We start from the raw sequence: 16,695 nt of genomic DNA on the forward strand, positions 1-16,695 counted from the left end.
CCAAAATACAAAAGGTTCATGCTAAGGCTACAAAAACCAAAACGTTTTATTTTGAAGCCATTGTATACAGTACATCCCTATGGATAAGTCATTTCTGACAATAAAACCCTACTAAATGTTACACAGTTGACCTTTAATCGACTGAAGTGAAAGGGTGAATATGATCACAACACCATCTGATCACTGTGTATGTTTTATAACCCAGAATATTAATTCATGTTCATTTCCTCACTGTTCTCTGAGCTCGTCAGCTTTATTTATGATTGAATATTGTAACATCTCTTCTCAAATAAACAAAAGACCGTTTGTGTGTGTTGTTTTTTCACATTGTGTCAGGTACACTAAGGAGCTAAGACTCTGGGATTCAGCGTCAACGTGGCTCCATAGAATGGAGACCTTATGGGAGATAATATGGATTTAGCTTGACCTACTTTTCTTAGCCTTTAAGGCTCTTTTCTAAGCGCTATGACAACCTTTAGCTTCGTGCTGACACCGGGAAGAATCACAGACATATGACTTAATAATGCCGCGTGTTTCTCTGAGATATGAAACATCAATAATCACTGGACAGGATATTGCGTCTAAATATATTCTGTCTTTTTGGTGGCCGTGGTTTTGGGCTGTTGTGGTAAAACCAACTGATGATATGTCGTCAAGCAAAGCGTCTTAAAGGTTAAGATTAGGCTAAGTCCATAGAGGAGGTCTCACAGGGTGTCCATCATGACAACAGTGCCACACACACTCTGTATTGTTTGTGTTCATTTAAATGACCACAATTCATCTCACAACTCTTCTTCTTGTTTCCTCTCATTGTTTTCTATCCGTCTGTCCTCTACCTGACTCCTGACCTCCTCTCTTCGTCTACTCATTTTGGGTCATCTACTGTGTCCTTTCCTCAACTCCTCTCCTTATCTACTCTTCTTGTCTTCTCTCTACCTAATCATCTCGGCTTGTTTCCTCTTCTTGTCACCTCACTTCCTCTCACCTACAGTCTCATTCCCCCAACTCATTACTTTGATTCCTCTCTTCCTCACTTTCCATCTCCTCTCCTCATTGTTCTCCTTTGTTTCCTCTCCTTGTCTACTCACCTCATCCAGAGCCAGGCCAAGGAATACGCAAACTTGGCATAAGGCAACTAAGCATCTGCCTGGGGCCCCCTGGTGATGGTGATGAATTACTACTAGACCACTTTTGTGATTTGACTGCACTCTAAAGTAAAAAAAAAAGAGTGGCACTGATTTGGTGTAAATAATACAACTGTAATTAAAGCAATTTATAGTGTTGGTATCAATAATAGCCAAGCACCGGCTACTCTGAGGTGGTGGGAGGGGCCCCCCAAATCAAGTTCAGCTTAGGGACCCATAAAGGCTTGGGTCGGCCCTGACCTCATCTCTCTTTCAATAACTATTCTTCTTTTATTCTTATCTCCTCTCTTTCTTTACTTTTTTCATCCTCTTCTCATAGTTTCTCTAAAAACATTTGTACATAAAATGTTGTTAGTGAGTCTATAATTGTATGGTGAATGAGAATAAAGCTTAATAATTTAACATGTAAAAAAAACAACTAAAATCTAAGTTTTACTTTTAAAATAAAATGTTTTGGACTGTAACACTTTGAGGAGAGGTACTTCCACGACTTTTTAAACGAAACAGGAAATGACGTGAAGCTCTCCATCTTGGCGTTGTTTTCATCTTCGATACAATACAATGCGCCTTTTCTTAGCACATAGTGCGTCTAGGGTTAGTTCATGTCTACATAGCTTAAACAGTTGTTGTTATGTGAACTTCTCAATTTTCGTATTCCGAGACAAATGTGTAAAAACACAATCACACAGTTCCTTATGGGCTGACAATTTTGCGCATGCGCAGTCTCCTCTCGCTCGTCTGTTGACAAATGTGACCGAAGCACATCAACTGTGTGGAATTCCGGATTTCTTTTGGGAATAAAATGTAATTGAACGGAATTCTGTCGACGAACTGACTCTTCTGGTAAATGAAGCCGTGGACCCGGTAAACGCTTAACATTTGCATTTGCCGGTTGTGAATTGCTCGACTGAGCTAGCATGTCAAGAGGTACATTTGGTGTTAGCTATGTTAGCATTAGCTACACAGTTGGTGGTGGTTGGTGGTTAGCTCGTTGCACTAACGTGTTATTCATTTATATAAGGAGCCTCTTGTTCACCTTGACCACTGAGGCCTGGTGCTGGTGCCAGTTGAAAGCCTCAAATGAGCAGGTCAGCAAGTCATTATTAGTTGTAGAATCCAGCAAGTAGCTTAAATGTAATGCTAAATTATCTGACACCGTGTTGTCATCTGCAATGATGCGGAGAAAGTGGCTGTTTCTCCTCGTCACTCAGTATGACCCGGTACCACGTTGCTGTAAGGTTCGGCCATTGGCAACAGAATAAGACTTTTTAAAGTAGCGTAGTAGCATGTGTGTGGCTACAGCGTTAGCACCTGTCTGCAGTATATTTACTGTCATGTTTATTAAGTGTATTCAGTTCAAACCACAGCACGGTTACAATCACAGACTGCATATTTGTCATTATAAATTCCTTGTAAAGATAAGTACTGTTTGTAATGACGTTATATTAAAGTTGATGGCCCCTGAAACACTGGGAACAGTTGGCCTCTGTGGCACCATACATGACTAAACCAGTTTGACCTGATTTTCCAATGCGTCATGTGGGCTGGACTGCTGCTTGTGCATCTGAATGGACATGGCTGATCGTGCAGCCTTTCACTGTGCTCAGTATTACACCAGGCCTCAAGGTCTTGGCCTACTCTCAGTCTCTGCCTTCTGTTATTGTACTACTGCTAACAAGTAATATAAGCCTCACCTGACACATCCCAGTAATTGTACACGTCTTTATGAGGTTTGACTTGCCCACAGCAGTCACCTGACTGACTTTGTCAGGTCAACTCAAACCCTGCATTCCTCAGGCAGGTAAATATTTACAGAGCGTAGTATCTTACTACATGAGACAGTGGGTCTCATGTAGTAAGAGACTTTATCATTTATTATCTGTAAATGGAGGAATGACTTTCTTTACAACCTACAAGACTGGAAAACAGCCAGCACCGTGTGCCAGTGGGGAGAACTCAAGACACAAGACACTTGCTTTCAGTGACTGCATGGATGCCAGAGGGGACACAACAAAAACTACATACTCACCTAATACAATCAGAAGTTTATGACATCTTAAGAATGTGTGCTTCTTTATCTTGTTGTTAGAAAGGCTTTTTTCAGCATAGTTTTATATTAGGCAAGCCCATTGTTAGGTGGCTAAAATCTGTTTTTCCTTGTGTCCCTGCTGGTAGCCATGTTTTCAATAAGAGCAAGTGTCCATGTCTGTAGCTTTCAAGTAAACAGTCCCTGCCAGTTTCACTTGCTGGACATCACTACTTGATGTCTCCATGTGGTGGTGGTGCTCCAGTGAATGAGGGAAACTCGGGCGGAAGTTACCTGGCCGAAGAACAGCGGCCAGTTCTTTTCACAGCGGTATAATGGTGGACAAAACTGTTAAGAGATGTCCCATGCTTCAAGTCCTGCACTTGTAAATTTCCGTGGACATTTTGTTATCTTCAGTTAGACAGATATTATGATATGTCATTATATAATTGTCTAGCCATATATTGATTATCATAGAATCATTGTATCGGGATATTAGTGGTATAGTGGACCATGTATCGAATCGTGAGGTACCATGTGATTCCCATCTCTAGTCGGCACTGACTATGTGTACCTTCATGTGGTTAACACCTGTCTCAGGAGATCTGATCATAAGAGGACAGTTATAAGGTGTCACTACAGGTAGAATAGAGATCGTTTTATAAGAAAAAAAATTCTAAAAGGCCTCACCATTTGTGTCTATAAAGTTTGTTCTATGTCTGTGTGTTTGTTAGGCTTAAAGAGACACCATGCTGAAGTGGTTATCTGGTGAAGAGGGAGAGCCTGGGTCTGGAGTAAGTAAACATGCCTGTGTATCGCTGCAGCGGCAACATAATCAGTGTCTGGTGACTGTTGTTGCGGTTCACTATCTCACAAACGCAAATCTCACATCTCCACATAGATAAATGCAGTGTGTGTAGCTTGACATTCTTTACTACATAATCAGTTGGACCACATATTTGCAGCAGTTACATTTTCCTGGACTCTTACTCATTATCATTTTTAGCTTTTACCAGGAACACAACAGCAAAGCATGTTATTTAAATGCGTAGAACATCCATTTAGACCCACCAGAATTGGTCGATTGTGACTGTAAATACCTGTGGTCAGGGAAAATAAGCAGTGACTTGTGTCAGGACACGGTAACACAAGCTCAGTTCAGTTTATAAACTGCACTCATGATTGGATGCAGGTTAATTAATGTTTGTCTGTGACACATGAAGCTGAAGCTTGTGCCATTTAAAATATGGAGTTATCTAGCCCAGTAAATGCATTTGTGTTATCTTGTACATAGAATTGTTTCATGTGCTTTTGTAACATCGTCTTGCCTGCTTGGCCTCAGGGCCCAGGATCTCCCCGTAGCGCTGCTGGTGGTGGAGAGCTTGCCGTCGAAGAAATGGCAGAGCGACTTAGCCAAACTGAGCAGCTCGTCACTCATCTGAAGGAAATGATTCGGGAAAAAGATGCAGCTCTTCGCACCAAAGACGACCAGCTGAAGGTAAGCAGAGTTTCTCCTGACCTTCGGTCTGTCTCCAGCAAACAGCTCAGCCGATGTATGTGTGAGGGAATATTCGTAATACGTTTTATGTCAAAGCTCTATACTGCTTTGCTTCAGTCATGATAAATATTACTGAGTAATGTTAATAATTCAACAAAAATAGGTGTAAGATTTAAAAGGAAAATAGTTGATGGAATTAATATTTTTAGTTATTTTAGTAACTCCTTGCCTGTGATTCAGGTGGAGAAGGAGGAGTGTGAGGCCAAGCTGACAAAGGCGCGTCTCCAGAACAAGGCCAAGGTGACGTCTCTCTCAGCACAGCTGGAGGAGCTGAAAAAACAGCAAGGAGGTCAAGGCACGCCAAAACACAGCAAAAAGGTATGAGCATGTACACGCATTCACAGTGTGTTGTTATTCATCCGTTCATTCATTCTAAGCTGAGATTAAATCGCCATCACTAGGTGTCTAATACTGAATTGAATGAATACATTTGTACCTCTGGAGACTAAAATATTTTATGTTAAGTAAAGCACAATGTGTATGGTATGATTTCAGGGCTGAAGTTATTAATTGATGATGAATCTATTATTAAATGATTCGCCAAATGTGAATCATTTCTGGTTTCTTTGTTCCATATAACAAAGAAATCATTAAAACTGAATATTTTGGATAATTCAGTTTGTAGACAAAAGAAGACAAATAGAATATTGATTTAGTTGTTAGAACTCTGTTTTTAAATAAATGCCTTTTACAAGAAGCCAACATAGAGCAACAGGTTCACATATTTCACATTTACAGCTTTGCTTTTATGTTTCTCTTCAGGGGTCATCAGAAGGAGGAGGAGAGCAAGCCAGTCGTGGCAAGATTGTCTTGTTAAAGAAGAAAGTTGAGGAACTAGAACAGCAGCTTTCACTAAGAGACAATGAGCTGGAAAACAAGGTAACTTATTCATCGTAATTTATTCATGTCTTCAATGGAGTTCATCCTCCTCATGAGCTCATGTCAAACCTCTTTGGTTCCTTTAATGTCCATAATGCAATATTCTGTCTCACAAGATATCAGGAAATAATAATGTAAAGCACTGATGCTGCTTTTTCCACAGTGTTTGTGCATGTAATTTCTGCTATGGCCAAATCATGTAACGTAATTTCTGCACAAGATAAAAAATGCATTATAACAAAAAAAAAAAATAGAAAAACATATATAAGTCGCACTGGACAATCAGTCGCGTTTTTACCACCAACGTGAGGGGGACCTAGTCGATGTTAATAATATGATCCGGTGTCTCGTGCTCAATTACTTGCTTTTCAAGAAACTCACGGAAACTGTCGTCGACCTTGGCTTGGAAGTCTGCTGGCCGTTTTTGGGACATTGTTGTCTGTGCTTTGATAGATAGGTGGTTGCATTGCATGAAGCGGTAACACCAAGAAGCTCCTCCCACCAAAGTCATTTATATCCATCGCCTTGACAACTACCTGGCTTTTTGGCTGTATATTTCACTACTTGCAGCTTGTAATCTGCAGAATATGATTTTCTTTTTGGGGGCCTGTTCAGTCTTTCTCAGTTGTCTTCATGTTAAGTTCATGTTTAAATTTAAAATTTTCAGTGGTACAGGAGTAATAGGAGTAGCAGATACTGGCGCCTAGAGCGCCATCTTGCAGCTGTCAGTGTGAAAATGACAAACATGTGAAATTGTAATTTTTAATATATAAGTCGCAGGACCAGCCAAACCATGAAAACAACATATAGTCTGAAAAATATGGTACTTGATTTTCAAATTCACTCAACACCTCAAAATGGCAAACAAATGAAAATATTTTAACCAAGAAAACAATTTATTTGCTTCAGCGGAAGGAAGTAGAGTCACATCGGCAACGAGGTGAGGAAATCGATGCTATGCTGACGGAGAAGGACAGGAAACTGGCAGAGAAGGAGGCCTACATCGTCCACCTGCAAACAGCAACGGCAGGGGATCAGCCCATCGCACCTGCGCTTCAGCAAAAGGTCATTCATGTCAAGAAAACAGATTGTGTCACTTTGTAAAACACTAATTCCAATATGTGGAATTGTGTCACTAATGATTTGCAAAGGCCTTTAGTCTTATGAAACCTTATGAACACTGTGTGGACACCAGCCATAAAATAAATGCAGTAACAGTGAAGTGTATATATACGTCACTGCCTGAATTTAGTATCAGCAGATTGCAGATATTTTCAAGATTATTAATAGTGTTTGCCTCCATCAGGTGGCAGAGGACAGCGGAGCAATGCAGGAGCTTCAGTTGCTGATTCAGAGTCTGACCAGGAAGGTGGGAGAGGCAGAGGAGCGCTACAGTTTGCTGCAGGAGCAGGCAGAAAGCTTCAAGGAGCTGCTGGTCACAGAGAAGGAGCAGTATGCACAGAAGGAGACCATGTATGAACGGAATGTAAGTTATTAAACTATCCCTTGTTAAATGATCATATTGCTGATTGTTTGAACATTCACGTAAGCAGTGATGCTGTTTCTTTAACACTGATGCCGTTGTACGTGATGTTTGTAGATCCAGACTTTCAAAGACATCATCATACAGAAAGATAATCAGCTGACGGAGATCAGCCAGATGCACGAACAGGAGCTCTTCAAGCTAGCAGCAAAGTCTGATGCCAGTGCAGACTTGGAGCAGGTAGTGACATGACTCTGTGTGGAATCTATTCATTACCCAGATTCCCCACAGATCCTGACATTTTTTCTTCTTTCTTCTAACAATTGTGTTCTATGATGTAAAAGTTTAGATCTTCTCTATGCACGTTGATGTGGTGAGTGATCAGCTTACGAAGCTTTTTTAGTTTCTTGTTGGGAAAGACAAATTCTTCTCTTTTCTCGTTGTCAGTGTGTAACTGCTCCTAGAGATTTATATCTGTACAGAGGAAATGTATCTGCTGGAATCACATGACTGTGTAGTTTGTCACAAAATTCAGTGTCGGTCTCATTAAACTCGTGTGACCCTATACTTGTTTCTGTGTGTGTTGTATAATGTTTATTACTTACTTTGTCTCCTCAGCTTTTGAAGGCTCTGAAACAGAAGCTCCATGAGAAAGAAGAGGTGCTGCTCGGTAAAACCCAGGTCATTGATGTTCTCCAGGGAGAAGTGGATGGCAGGGACCAACAGATACAGGTCAGGAATGACAAGACTCGTTGCTTTAAACTTCTTTGTCCTCTTATGACCTCTTTTTACTTTTTTTACTACATAGCCACTACATAAACACTTTCTTCACCACAATGTTTTCTCTTTTCTCCCTGCAGGAGCTCACTGAGCGGCTTCGACGGTTACAGGTTGAACGAGAGAGTTTGGCATCCAAGATGGAGGCAGAGAAGCATGTGATGCGAGCACAACTTCGCGACCTGATGGAGAAACAGCAGGCAGAGGTGCAGCGAATGACCGAACAACATCAGCTACAGTTGGACCAAACCAAGCAGGATCTCTTGGTGCAACTGGAGGAGCTGAGGAGAGCCTCCGTTGCAGCGCCACCTGCCTGTCAGGAGACCTCAGGAACTGGAAGTGTGCCTGCTGATTCAGCCCTCAGCGAGAGGATTGCTGAGCTGGAAGGTTGGTTCTTTTCTTGCGTCATTCTGACTAGGGAGCAATAAAGTATATATCTATCTATCTATCTATTGTTTATTCACACTGTGCCCTTACAATGAAGAAGAAAGTTATTGTTTGTTGTTCGTCAGCTGTTTTATTGTATTATCTTTTTTGCAGCCCATGCAAAGCAGAAAACAGATGAAGCCAGCAAATCAGAGGCCAAGTTCCTGAAAATGAAAGCCTGGTCTAAATCCCGGATCAGACAGTTGGAAGACGAATTGAAGAAAAGCCAGGTGAGATTAGCGGTGACGACGAACACTTAATCTTGGATGAACTGACCAGATTTTAGTTAAATCAAATGTCAAATCCATAAAAAAAACACATGAGACTAATTTAAGAAATGTTATCCTCATCTTTTCCAGGCTGGAGTGGCCCCCCCAGACCTGACTGACCTGCGTAGTCGCATCACTTCACTTGAGGAGGAGAGGGAGGAAAATCTTTGGAAAGTTGAGCAATATGAGGAACTCAAAACAACAAACGGTAATAAAATAAACTGGAGTTAAGAGTGAGTAAGTGTATGATGTCATCAGTGGATTTGGTGTTAAAATGAAATGCATGTTTGATGTTTTCTGTTAGAAATGCTGGCGGCTAAGCTGGTGGTGTATGAGGAGCAGCAGAGAACACTGCAAGCGGACCTGGAGCAGTTCACCAAGAGGGCTGCCTCTCAGGTCAGGCATCTATTTATCCATTTATGTTTTTTTCTCCTGCTTATCTGGTCTGGTTGCTCAGTTTTGGTCTTTCTGTGCTCTATCTCACAGGCCAGTGAGTCGGGCAGTGCGGACGACACTCAGAGCCAGGTCCTGGAGTGGCAGGAGATGGTGACTGAGGCTGTCAACGCCAGGGACCGGGCCAGGGAGGAGAAGGCTAATATGGCACTACGTATCAGCCAAATGGAGGAAGAGAGAGAGGGTAAGACCTTTTCCTAGAGGATGCTTACAAAATCTAATCAAGTTTCTGTCAGTGAAATACCTTAGTTCAAGTCCTAGTAAAGGAGAAGTAAAATATGATCTGAGGTCATGACGCAATAATTGTCAGTGAAAAATACACCTACAAACATGTTCATGGGGTGACTGAGAGGAAGGAGGGGAATGCTTAGGGCAGCAGACATGAAGTTAGCCAAACACGACATAATCGACAGCAGCTTTATGAAGCTGGACTCAACATGCTGAGTGGCTTTGGTCTCATCATGGTGAGAATTCAGTGAAAATTTGAAGCTAGAGTTTGTCATTTATGGAAATTATGAAAATGTGGTTGTAGGTGATCTGTTACAGTGCTATGGTTTATTATTTAAGTTTGTTATATCCTGATGACAAAGAATAATTTCCCCATCAGCACCAACAATGTTTAGATTCACTTGTGCACACTCGTGTGTTTTGTTGTAATAAGAGATGTTGGCAGATGATTTGTTGGTGCAATTTTATCTGCAGGAAGTGTAAAGCCTCTTTCACACTGGATGTGTGCATTTGCAGTGTGATTCTCTTTTCATTTAAGTACATGTATTAACTAATGAGACTTTGCAAACTTTACACACTGAAAATGATCTTTTTTTACAGTTTTTGTGTCTATCACATATGTGACAAACACAACACACCCTGTTCCTGTTTCAAAGTAAAAGCGCTCAAGCATTCCAGTTCACTGATTAGATTCAGTTTTGTTGTGAAATATGCACAGCACCAACAGATGCACTGCTTCCTAGTGAACAATCCTGGTATTTAGTTGAGGACTGAGGAGTATTTAAACTGTATATTTCATGATATTCAAAGCAAACTTTATGTAAAAATCTGCTCAGAGGCTCGACGGAGCAGACCTTTTCACCTTTGTTCACCATTATTCCATAGTCAACATCTGTCAATTTTCTTTCACGTCACCATCATTCCTTTAATCTGTGCCGCTGCCAGGAGTCATGAAGTAGTGACAAACTATTTTTTAATCAAAATAGCGACATTTGGCACCAGCATATCATGTCATTCAGTATCCATATTTTGTCCCTCCCCATCATATGCACAGATCAGCTACAGAGCATTGTCCGAAGTACACGTTTACCATTCACTTCAGATCATGACTGTTGTCATCTCGGTTGTCAACAAATAAAAGCAGCGCAGGTCGAGTCTCAGCTACAGTGAGAAATGTATCTTCTCATTTCAAGATACAGTTGCGACTTAAATGCTGGCTAATTAAACATATCCTACTCCATTTTCATGACTTTTGTTGACCTTGTGTTTTTTGACTGAACATTATTCTTTTTCTTTGTTTGGTAATGGGGAGCATTTGGTTGACCCTGCCCCCTCACCCCCAACCACCCACTCCCCCACTCCAGCCCCTGCTCCAGGGATGGGAGGGAGCAGCCACACAGAACAGTTTCCCATCAGTTTTGTGCATGCAGGCTTCTCCACACCTTCAGTGCAGCGTGTCGTCACTGTGCTGTCAGCAGTTGGCCTTCACTTGACTTTTTTACTGGGTCTGAACTACAGACAGCACAGTGGCAGGCTGCATTTTAGTATGTCTTTTTTGTTTTGAAGTTCTTCCCCTCTCCTGTGTTCTTCCTCTTTTTTTCCATCCCTCCACTCCTTTCTGTTTCTCTGTCCTACTTTTTTCCCTGTCCTTTGACTACTAGTATGACCAAAGTGAAATAGTAACATAGTGTCAAATACTATTTTAAAAAAAGTCATTATTTTTGGTTAAAAAAATATGACTTAATTGCACTAACACTGGGGAAATAAAGTCAGATAAAATGATAGTTCAGTTAGTTAAATGGGTTCAGTAGTTTTTAGTGATCCTACTAATAGACAGAGAGACGGTTCAGACCTGGTATTAACATCCTTCCTGAGAGATCTGATTTGTTCAGTTCACAGCTTGGTCTTTTCACACCTGTCATTAAAATGCATCCTGGGTTCATTTCCCGTTACCACTTGCGATCTTGAATATTACACAAAAAGGCGTGGTGATTATTATTAATACTGTGGTGGTGGCTAGAAACAAATCATTGATAATCTGTGTTATATTTGCAGGGAAATAATATATAATCAATTACAATTAGTTGTGTTGTGGTGATGTGGTTTGTTGGACTAAAATAACGTGCATGGCGTGTGATATTATTATTCTGTTGTCTTCTTTATCTCTGTTGTATTATTTATAACCAAACCATGTAAAGTAATACATCACTTTTAAAAAAGCTTCATAAAATCTATCGACCTGCTGGTTTGGTTTGATGAATAATACAGAAATATGTCTCTCCTGCTCCTAACATCCTTCTCATTTAATCCTGCTCCTATGGTCAGTGTTTGTGAAATACTCAGTGTGAGGCAGAGCAGATATTTTCTGTCAGATTTCAGCAATCCACAATCTGATGCATAAACTATATACCGTATTTTCCGCACTATGAGGCGCACCGGATTATAAGGCACACCTTCAATGAATGTCCTATTTTAGTATATAGTTATAACTGTTTTCATATATAGGGCGCACCGGATTATAAGGCGCATAGAATAGAAGATATTGCAGTCAAACGTTTGACTGGGGTTGCGTTATGCATCCACTAGATGGAGCTGTGCTAAAGGGAATGTCAACAAAACAGATAAAGTCAAACTTTACCAATTGATTCATATATAAGGCGCTTTGGATTATAAGGCGCACTGTCAGTTTTTGAGAAAATTAAAGGCTTTTAAGTGCGCCTTATAGTGCGGAAAATATGGTACATTAAAGTAGAGCATTAAGGCTGCAACACCTAACTGATTGAGAATTGGACAGTAAATTAATCACGAACTGTTCTAATTATAAATTATTTGACGTGTTGATCTAATTTCTGCTTCGTTGTTTCTTAATCAAGAAAATAATTAACAGACTAATTGATGATGGATGAGGAAATTACACGATATCTCATAATATTAAATGGGCCTCATGGCCCACAACAACAATATCATGATACCGTGTGATAATCACTTTATTGGAAGCTGATCCTCTGACAGTTAGACATGGAATGATGTTAAAAAAAATTTGTCATGATTATCCTCTCCGAAATACTTGTGATTCATGATGTTATAGAAGTAATTGTAATGGTCTGCTTTCCATGTTTGTTTACAATGTTTCTAAAACACATTGCATTAAACTTGCATTTGGATGGAAAAACAAAGAATTTTAAAGCATAAAAGATAGGTTTTGTATTATTTGCAAGCTTCTAAATCACTGGGACTGTATGATGGCAAGCTTGTCGACATATGCAACTTGCACACATCAAATATTATAGTTCACGGATACAGCAAAACTGGTGGGAAATCTATTTAGAGCAATTTTAAAATCAAAATGTCTTTATTTGGAACACTCAAATTGCATTCAGCGTGAGCATATATTGGCATATCAATATCGTGTCCCACCCTAATTTAATAATAAACAGTTGTTAGCTGCAGCCCTAATTTATGCATCTCAGCTTCTTGGACGCACACTGACCACTGCTCAACCCACTGAAACTCCTCTACTTTTGCCTGCCCGCTCTCCACACACACACACAAACACACAAAATAATTTGCCTGACGTCATAAAACAGATGGGAACTTGTTTTGTTGAGCCTCATCAGCTTGAATTTGCCCTGCTTGCACCCCGAATAAGAGAGCACATGAGAATTGCCGTTCGATCCACTTCACCCAACTGTCTGTTCTCCCTGCTAAACTCACTCATTGATGAAACATTGAGTGTCCTCTTATTCCTCCTCATGCTCATCTCGTCACATGTTTTAATGCTGTTTTCTTTTGCTGTGCAAATTAGGTGTGCATGGCTCTGACCACACTGTTACTTTTCACAGACCTTAATGCAAAGACAAACCTGAAAACATACCTAAAGTTGAAGTAATTTTCTCTTTCACCATTCTTGACTCCCTCGGTCTCTGCCTCCATACTTTTCTTGCAATGTGTCTCTGTGTTGAATTGAAACTGTTCACTGTTGCAAAGTGTATCTGTGGTGTTGAAAGTGCCTCATCTTCATCTTCATCCAAACCACTGATGCATCACGCTTGGCCACCTCTGTCACACTTGTCTTTAAAAAGCAAAACATTCCACTCTACTTTCATTCTGTCCACTCCATTAAATACCCACCACCCATCCATAAATACATCCTCAAGCCAACCCAAACCTCCCCCCCTTTCCCTGTGGCACAAAACTGATTGAGGATGACTGGTTCTTTCCTGGCTGCTCCGATCCAGCACTGGCCACTCAGCAGCAGGAGTTGGAGGAGGAGCTGGCTCAATCTCGGGGGCTCGGTCAACACAGGGCCAAGAAGCTAATGGCTCCAGCCCAACGAAGCCTGCAGGTAGGTGGACACACACACACACACACACACAGAGCCCACTCAGCTGTATGTAAAGCATACCTGTCCATGTATATAGTTTGTCTGTAACTGTCCCTTGAATCAGACACATTTTTTATTGTCAGACAAAAATTTTTTTGTCCCATTCGCAGGAGGACTTTGAGTTCGATGGACAGGTCCCATTCCATGACCGGCGCAGTACCTCGGAGAGCACGACCCCGATGGAGGGAGAGAATATGGGAGGTTGGTGGCCCGAGTACAGTTCTCCAGATACAGGTGTGAGGACCGCTAGACAGTTTACACTGGCATGCACTTGGTCATTTGTACGTCCCTTGGGTTGGCATCGTGTTGGTTTTATCGCAACCGTCCAAACTTATTTCACATTGTGGCTGTTGGTTGCTTTTTTAAGTGGTTTATCTGTATTGGGTTATTGTATTTTTGTATTATATCATTTTGCTTGGTTCAGTTTGACTCTGGGTCACACTGTAACAAGTTAACATTCATTTAAGAAAAACAAAACAAAACTGGGTATTTAATTTGACTGGTTACATTTTCATCCACTGGTTTTCTTTGTCATCTGGATTTTCTTTTGACATGTGCATGCTGGTTGAGCAGCCTAGTGTGCGTTTGCTGGGATTTACCCACTGAATGCATTGAATTCATGTCATAACACATAAATGTAGGTGACAGGATTCTTCACATCTGTGGTAAGTGTTTTTCTGTTGTTTGCACGTTCTTGGCTTTTTTCCCCACCCTCATTTTCTTTTCCTCATTCTCTCTTCGTATGCTGCTTTTTCTAAAGCCAAAAACACATCGGCAATTATGTGTGAAATCAACAAACTAAACACTAAATAAAAAATAATTATTTATAGTGTTTTACATAGAACTTGCTGATGTGAAGTTTGGTTATTTGTAATGTAACTTTCTCTCTAAACTTTGTTTAAAATATTGAACCTGAAAGTTTCTGTTTTATTATATGTTTCTGTTTCCTGTTATTTCCTGCGTCTTACTGACTTAACCTTCAAGTTGTTGCTTTAAATGTCAGGCCCCACATTATTTGTTCCGAGCTTCCACAGTATGATTATATACAGTGGTATGCAAAAGTTTGGGCACCCATGTAAATTTTCATGATTTTCCTTTAGAAATTATTGGTTGTTTGGATAATACATTTCAGTTAAATATATCATATAGGAGACAAACGCAGTGATATCTGAGAAGTGAAATAAAGTTTATATGATTTACAGAAAGTGTGCAAGGATTATTTAAACAAAGTTACCACTGTATGTAACAGTCCTTCCTACAACCCCACAAACCTGAGTTATCTTTTCATTTTTCAATTAAAAGTTAAAAAGGGAGCAATGTTCATAAAGTCTCTCCCTTTGAGCCTGTATTCTGTTATTCCTTTCAATAAATAGTGCAGGGAGAAATTAAAACCTAGAAAAGGTTTCTAATATTGTAATAAGTGTGACGTTTGAAGCATATCAATGAAATTTCCTTAGAAAACAATGAGGGGGAAAGAAACCGGAACAAAATCGTAAAATGTGTAAACGATGACAAAAAAGACATCAGAAACACAAAAAGTAAAAAAAAGCCCTTCTATCCCAACACCTCTGACCATAATCAGCATTGTCTAAAATATCTTGAGTTTTTTTTCCCTCAACTGTATGCTGAAACATTATGCTGAAAATGACTTGTGAATTATCCACAGCACCTATCTTCATCTGTCGTCCTTTCTCATGGTTCCAGATGGTTTACGGTCCGTTGTGGAGGAACTAGAGCTGGAGAGGAACCAGCTGCAGGAGGAAATCTTGAGTCTGGAGGAGCGCTGTCAGGATCTCGAGGACCGGCTGCAGCTGCAGGCGCGCATTGAGGCACTGCAGGTAACCTCACCTTGTACTAGCTCGCCTGACAACATGCAAATTCAAATAATCCAGGATTACTTTTGATAAATATTGTTTTGCTTTGGAAGTGTGAAATGTGAGTGATTTGCATGTTCCCCCTTGAGGACTGGGATTTTGTAACAAACCCTTCTAACACAGGTGACGTTTGATGTAGATGAAGATATGCAGCCATGTTGGGTCTCTCAGGTGTGTTGAGTCATGTATGTGTGCGCTGGAGAGCACCTCTAGTGGTGGTGGCTAATGGTGTGCTGTGTTTGCTTAATCTTGGACACGCGTGTCAACCTTTTTTTTTGTCACAAACTCACAGGGTGTCTTTTTTTTTTCTTTCTAATAATTGGTATCACCTTGTGAATGGGAGAGTTATTTATGTTACAATATCCGCATAATAGTTCAGGTTTACAGAACATTTCAGCGGTTTTGATACTGAGGTATAGCATGACACCTGTAACCGGTCTACTCCAGTTTCCACTTTTATACAATTGAATTGAACAATGGAGGGAAGTGCAAATGGTGGGAAGAATGGACATCCCATACAAACCTGAACTATCCCTTTCATTTTGATACCTGATGATGAAAACATCATCTCCCGCAGACCTGCTATTGTCCAACGTCTGTGTGCAGTGAGTTTCCTCGACATTGATTTTTAGAATTGAATCTCTGCATTTGGATTTGTGTTTGTGTGCCGCCACAGAACGAGTCGGAGAAGCTTCAGAGCCAGCTTGCCAGCGTCCGAAGTCAACAAAGCAGAGATGCAGAGAAGCATCAGCAGTTGGTTAGCAATCTCAATGAACAGCTCAAAGGGTAAACTATTCCTTTACTGCGCTGGAATACAGACACATTGAATTAGTTGGTTGGTCCATAAAATGTCTGAAAAGTTAAGATGTAGTTTGACGGTGGAAGATAAATTGATGAATGCAGATGTAGTTTGAAGATTGATTTTGTACTGATATAGTCCTTGATCTTTTTTCAGACTGAGTGACACACAAGAATGCCTGGAGAGTTCCCTCATTGAGAAGGAGAACACTTTAGCCAAAACATCAGAGAAACTCGAGCTCATCAGCAGCCTCAGAGAATCTCTGAGCGAGAAAGAGACTCAGTACAGAGATGTGTCTGACAAGCTCCTTCAGGCTGATCACGCTGTAAGTTTTGTCTCCATTGTTTTTGTTCATTGTGCAACTGCATGTAATAATTACATCTTGTTTTTTTTT

General features: G+C 40.5%; 1 protein-coding gene across 1 annotated transcript in view; it reads left to right on the forward strand.

Moving 5' to 3' along the window:
- Positions 1 to 3,920: 3,920 nt before the first annotated feature.
- LOC310936526 (uncharacterized protein) overlaps positions 3,921 to 16,695 on the forward strand; it is a gene marked incomplete at its 5' end in the record, with an annotated part of 30,547 nt that continues 17,772 nt past the window's right edge. Inside the window, 19 exons of the mRNA XM_083900599.1 lie at positions 3,921 to 3,965; positions 4,514 to 4,669; positions 4,910 to 5,047; positions 5,492 to 5,608; positions 6,518 to 6,673; positions 6,915 to 7,094; positions 7,209 to 7,331; positions 7,710 to 7,823; positions 7,952 to 8,255; positions 8,409 to 8,524; positions 8,654 to 8,771; positions 8,868 to 8,959; positions 9,050 to 9,200; positions 13,483 to 13,589; positions 13,739 to 13,862; positions 15,333 to 15,466; positions 15,626 to 15,673; positions 16,179 to 16,288; positions 16,458 to 16,626. Coding sequence (XP_083756725.1) covers positions 3,921 to 3,965; positions 4,514 to 4,669; positions 4,910 to 5,047; positions 5,492 to 5,608; positions 6,518 to 6,673; positions 6,915 to 7,094; positions 7,209 to 7,331; positions 7,710 to 7,823; positions 7,952 to 8,255; positions 8,409 to 8,524; positions 8,654 to 8,771; positions 8,868 to 8,959; positions 9,050 to 9,200; positions 13,483 to 13,589; positions 13,739 to 13,862; positions 15,333 to 15,466; positions 15,626 to 15,673; positions 16,179 to 16,288; positions 16,458 to 16,626 — 2,502 coding nt within the window. The remainder of the gene's footprint in view (positions 3,966 to 4,513; positions 4,670 to 4,909; positions 5,048 to 5,491; positions 5,609 to 6,517; positions 6,674 to 6,914; positions 7,095 to 7,208; positions 7,332 to 7,709; positions 7,824 to 7,951; positions 8,256 to 8,408; positions 8,525 to 8,653; positions 8,772 to 8,867; positions 8,960 to 9,049; positions 9,201 to 13,482; positions 13,590 to 13,738; positions 13,863 to 15,332; positions 15,467 to 15,625; positions 15,674 to 16,178; positions 16,289 to 16,457; positions 16,627 to 16,695) is intronic.

Source organism: Microchirus variegatus (genome assembly GCF_963457635.1).
Source record: "Microchirus variegatus genome assembly, chromosome: 14".
NCBI classification, from domain to species: domain Eukaryota; kingdom Metazoa; phylum Chordata; class Actinopteri; order Pleuronectiformes; family Soleidae; genus Microchirus; species Microchirus variegatus.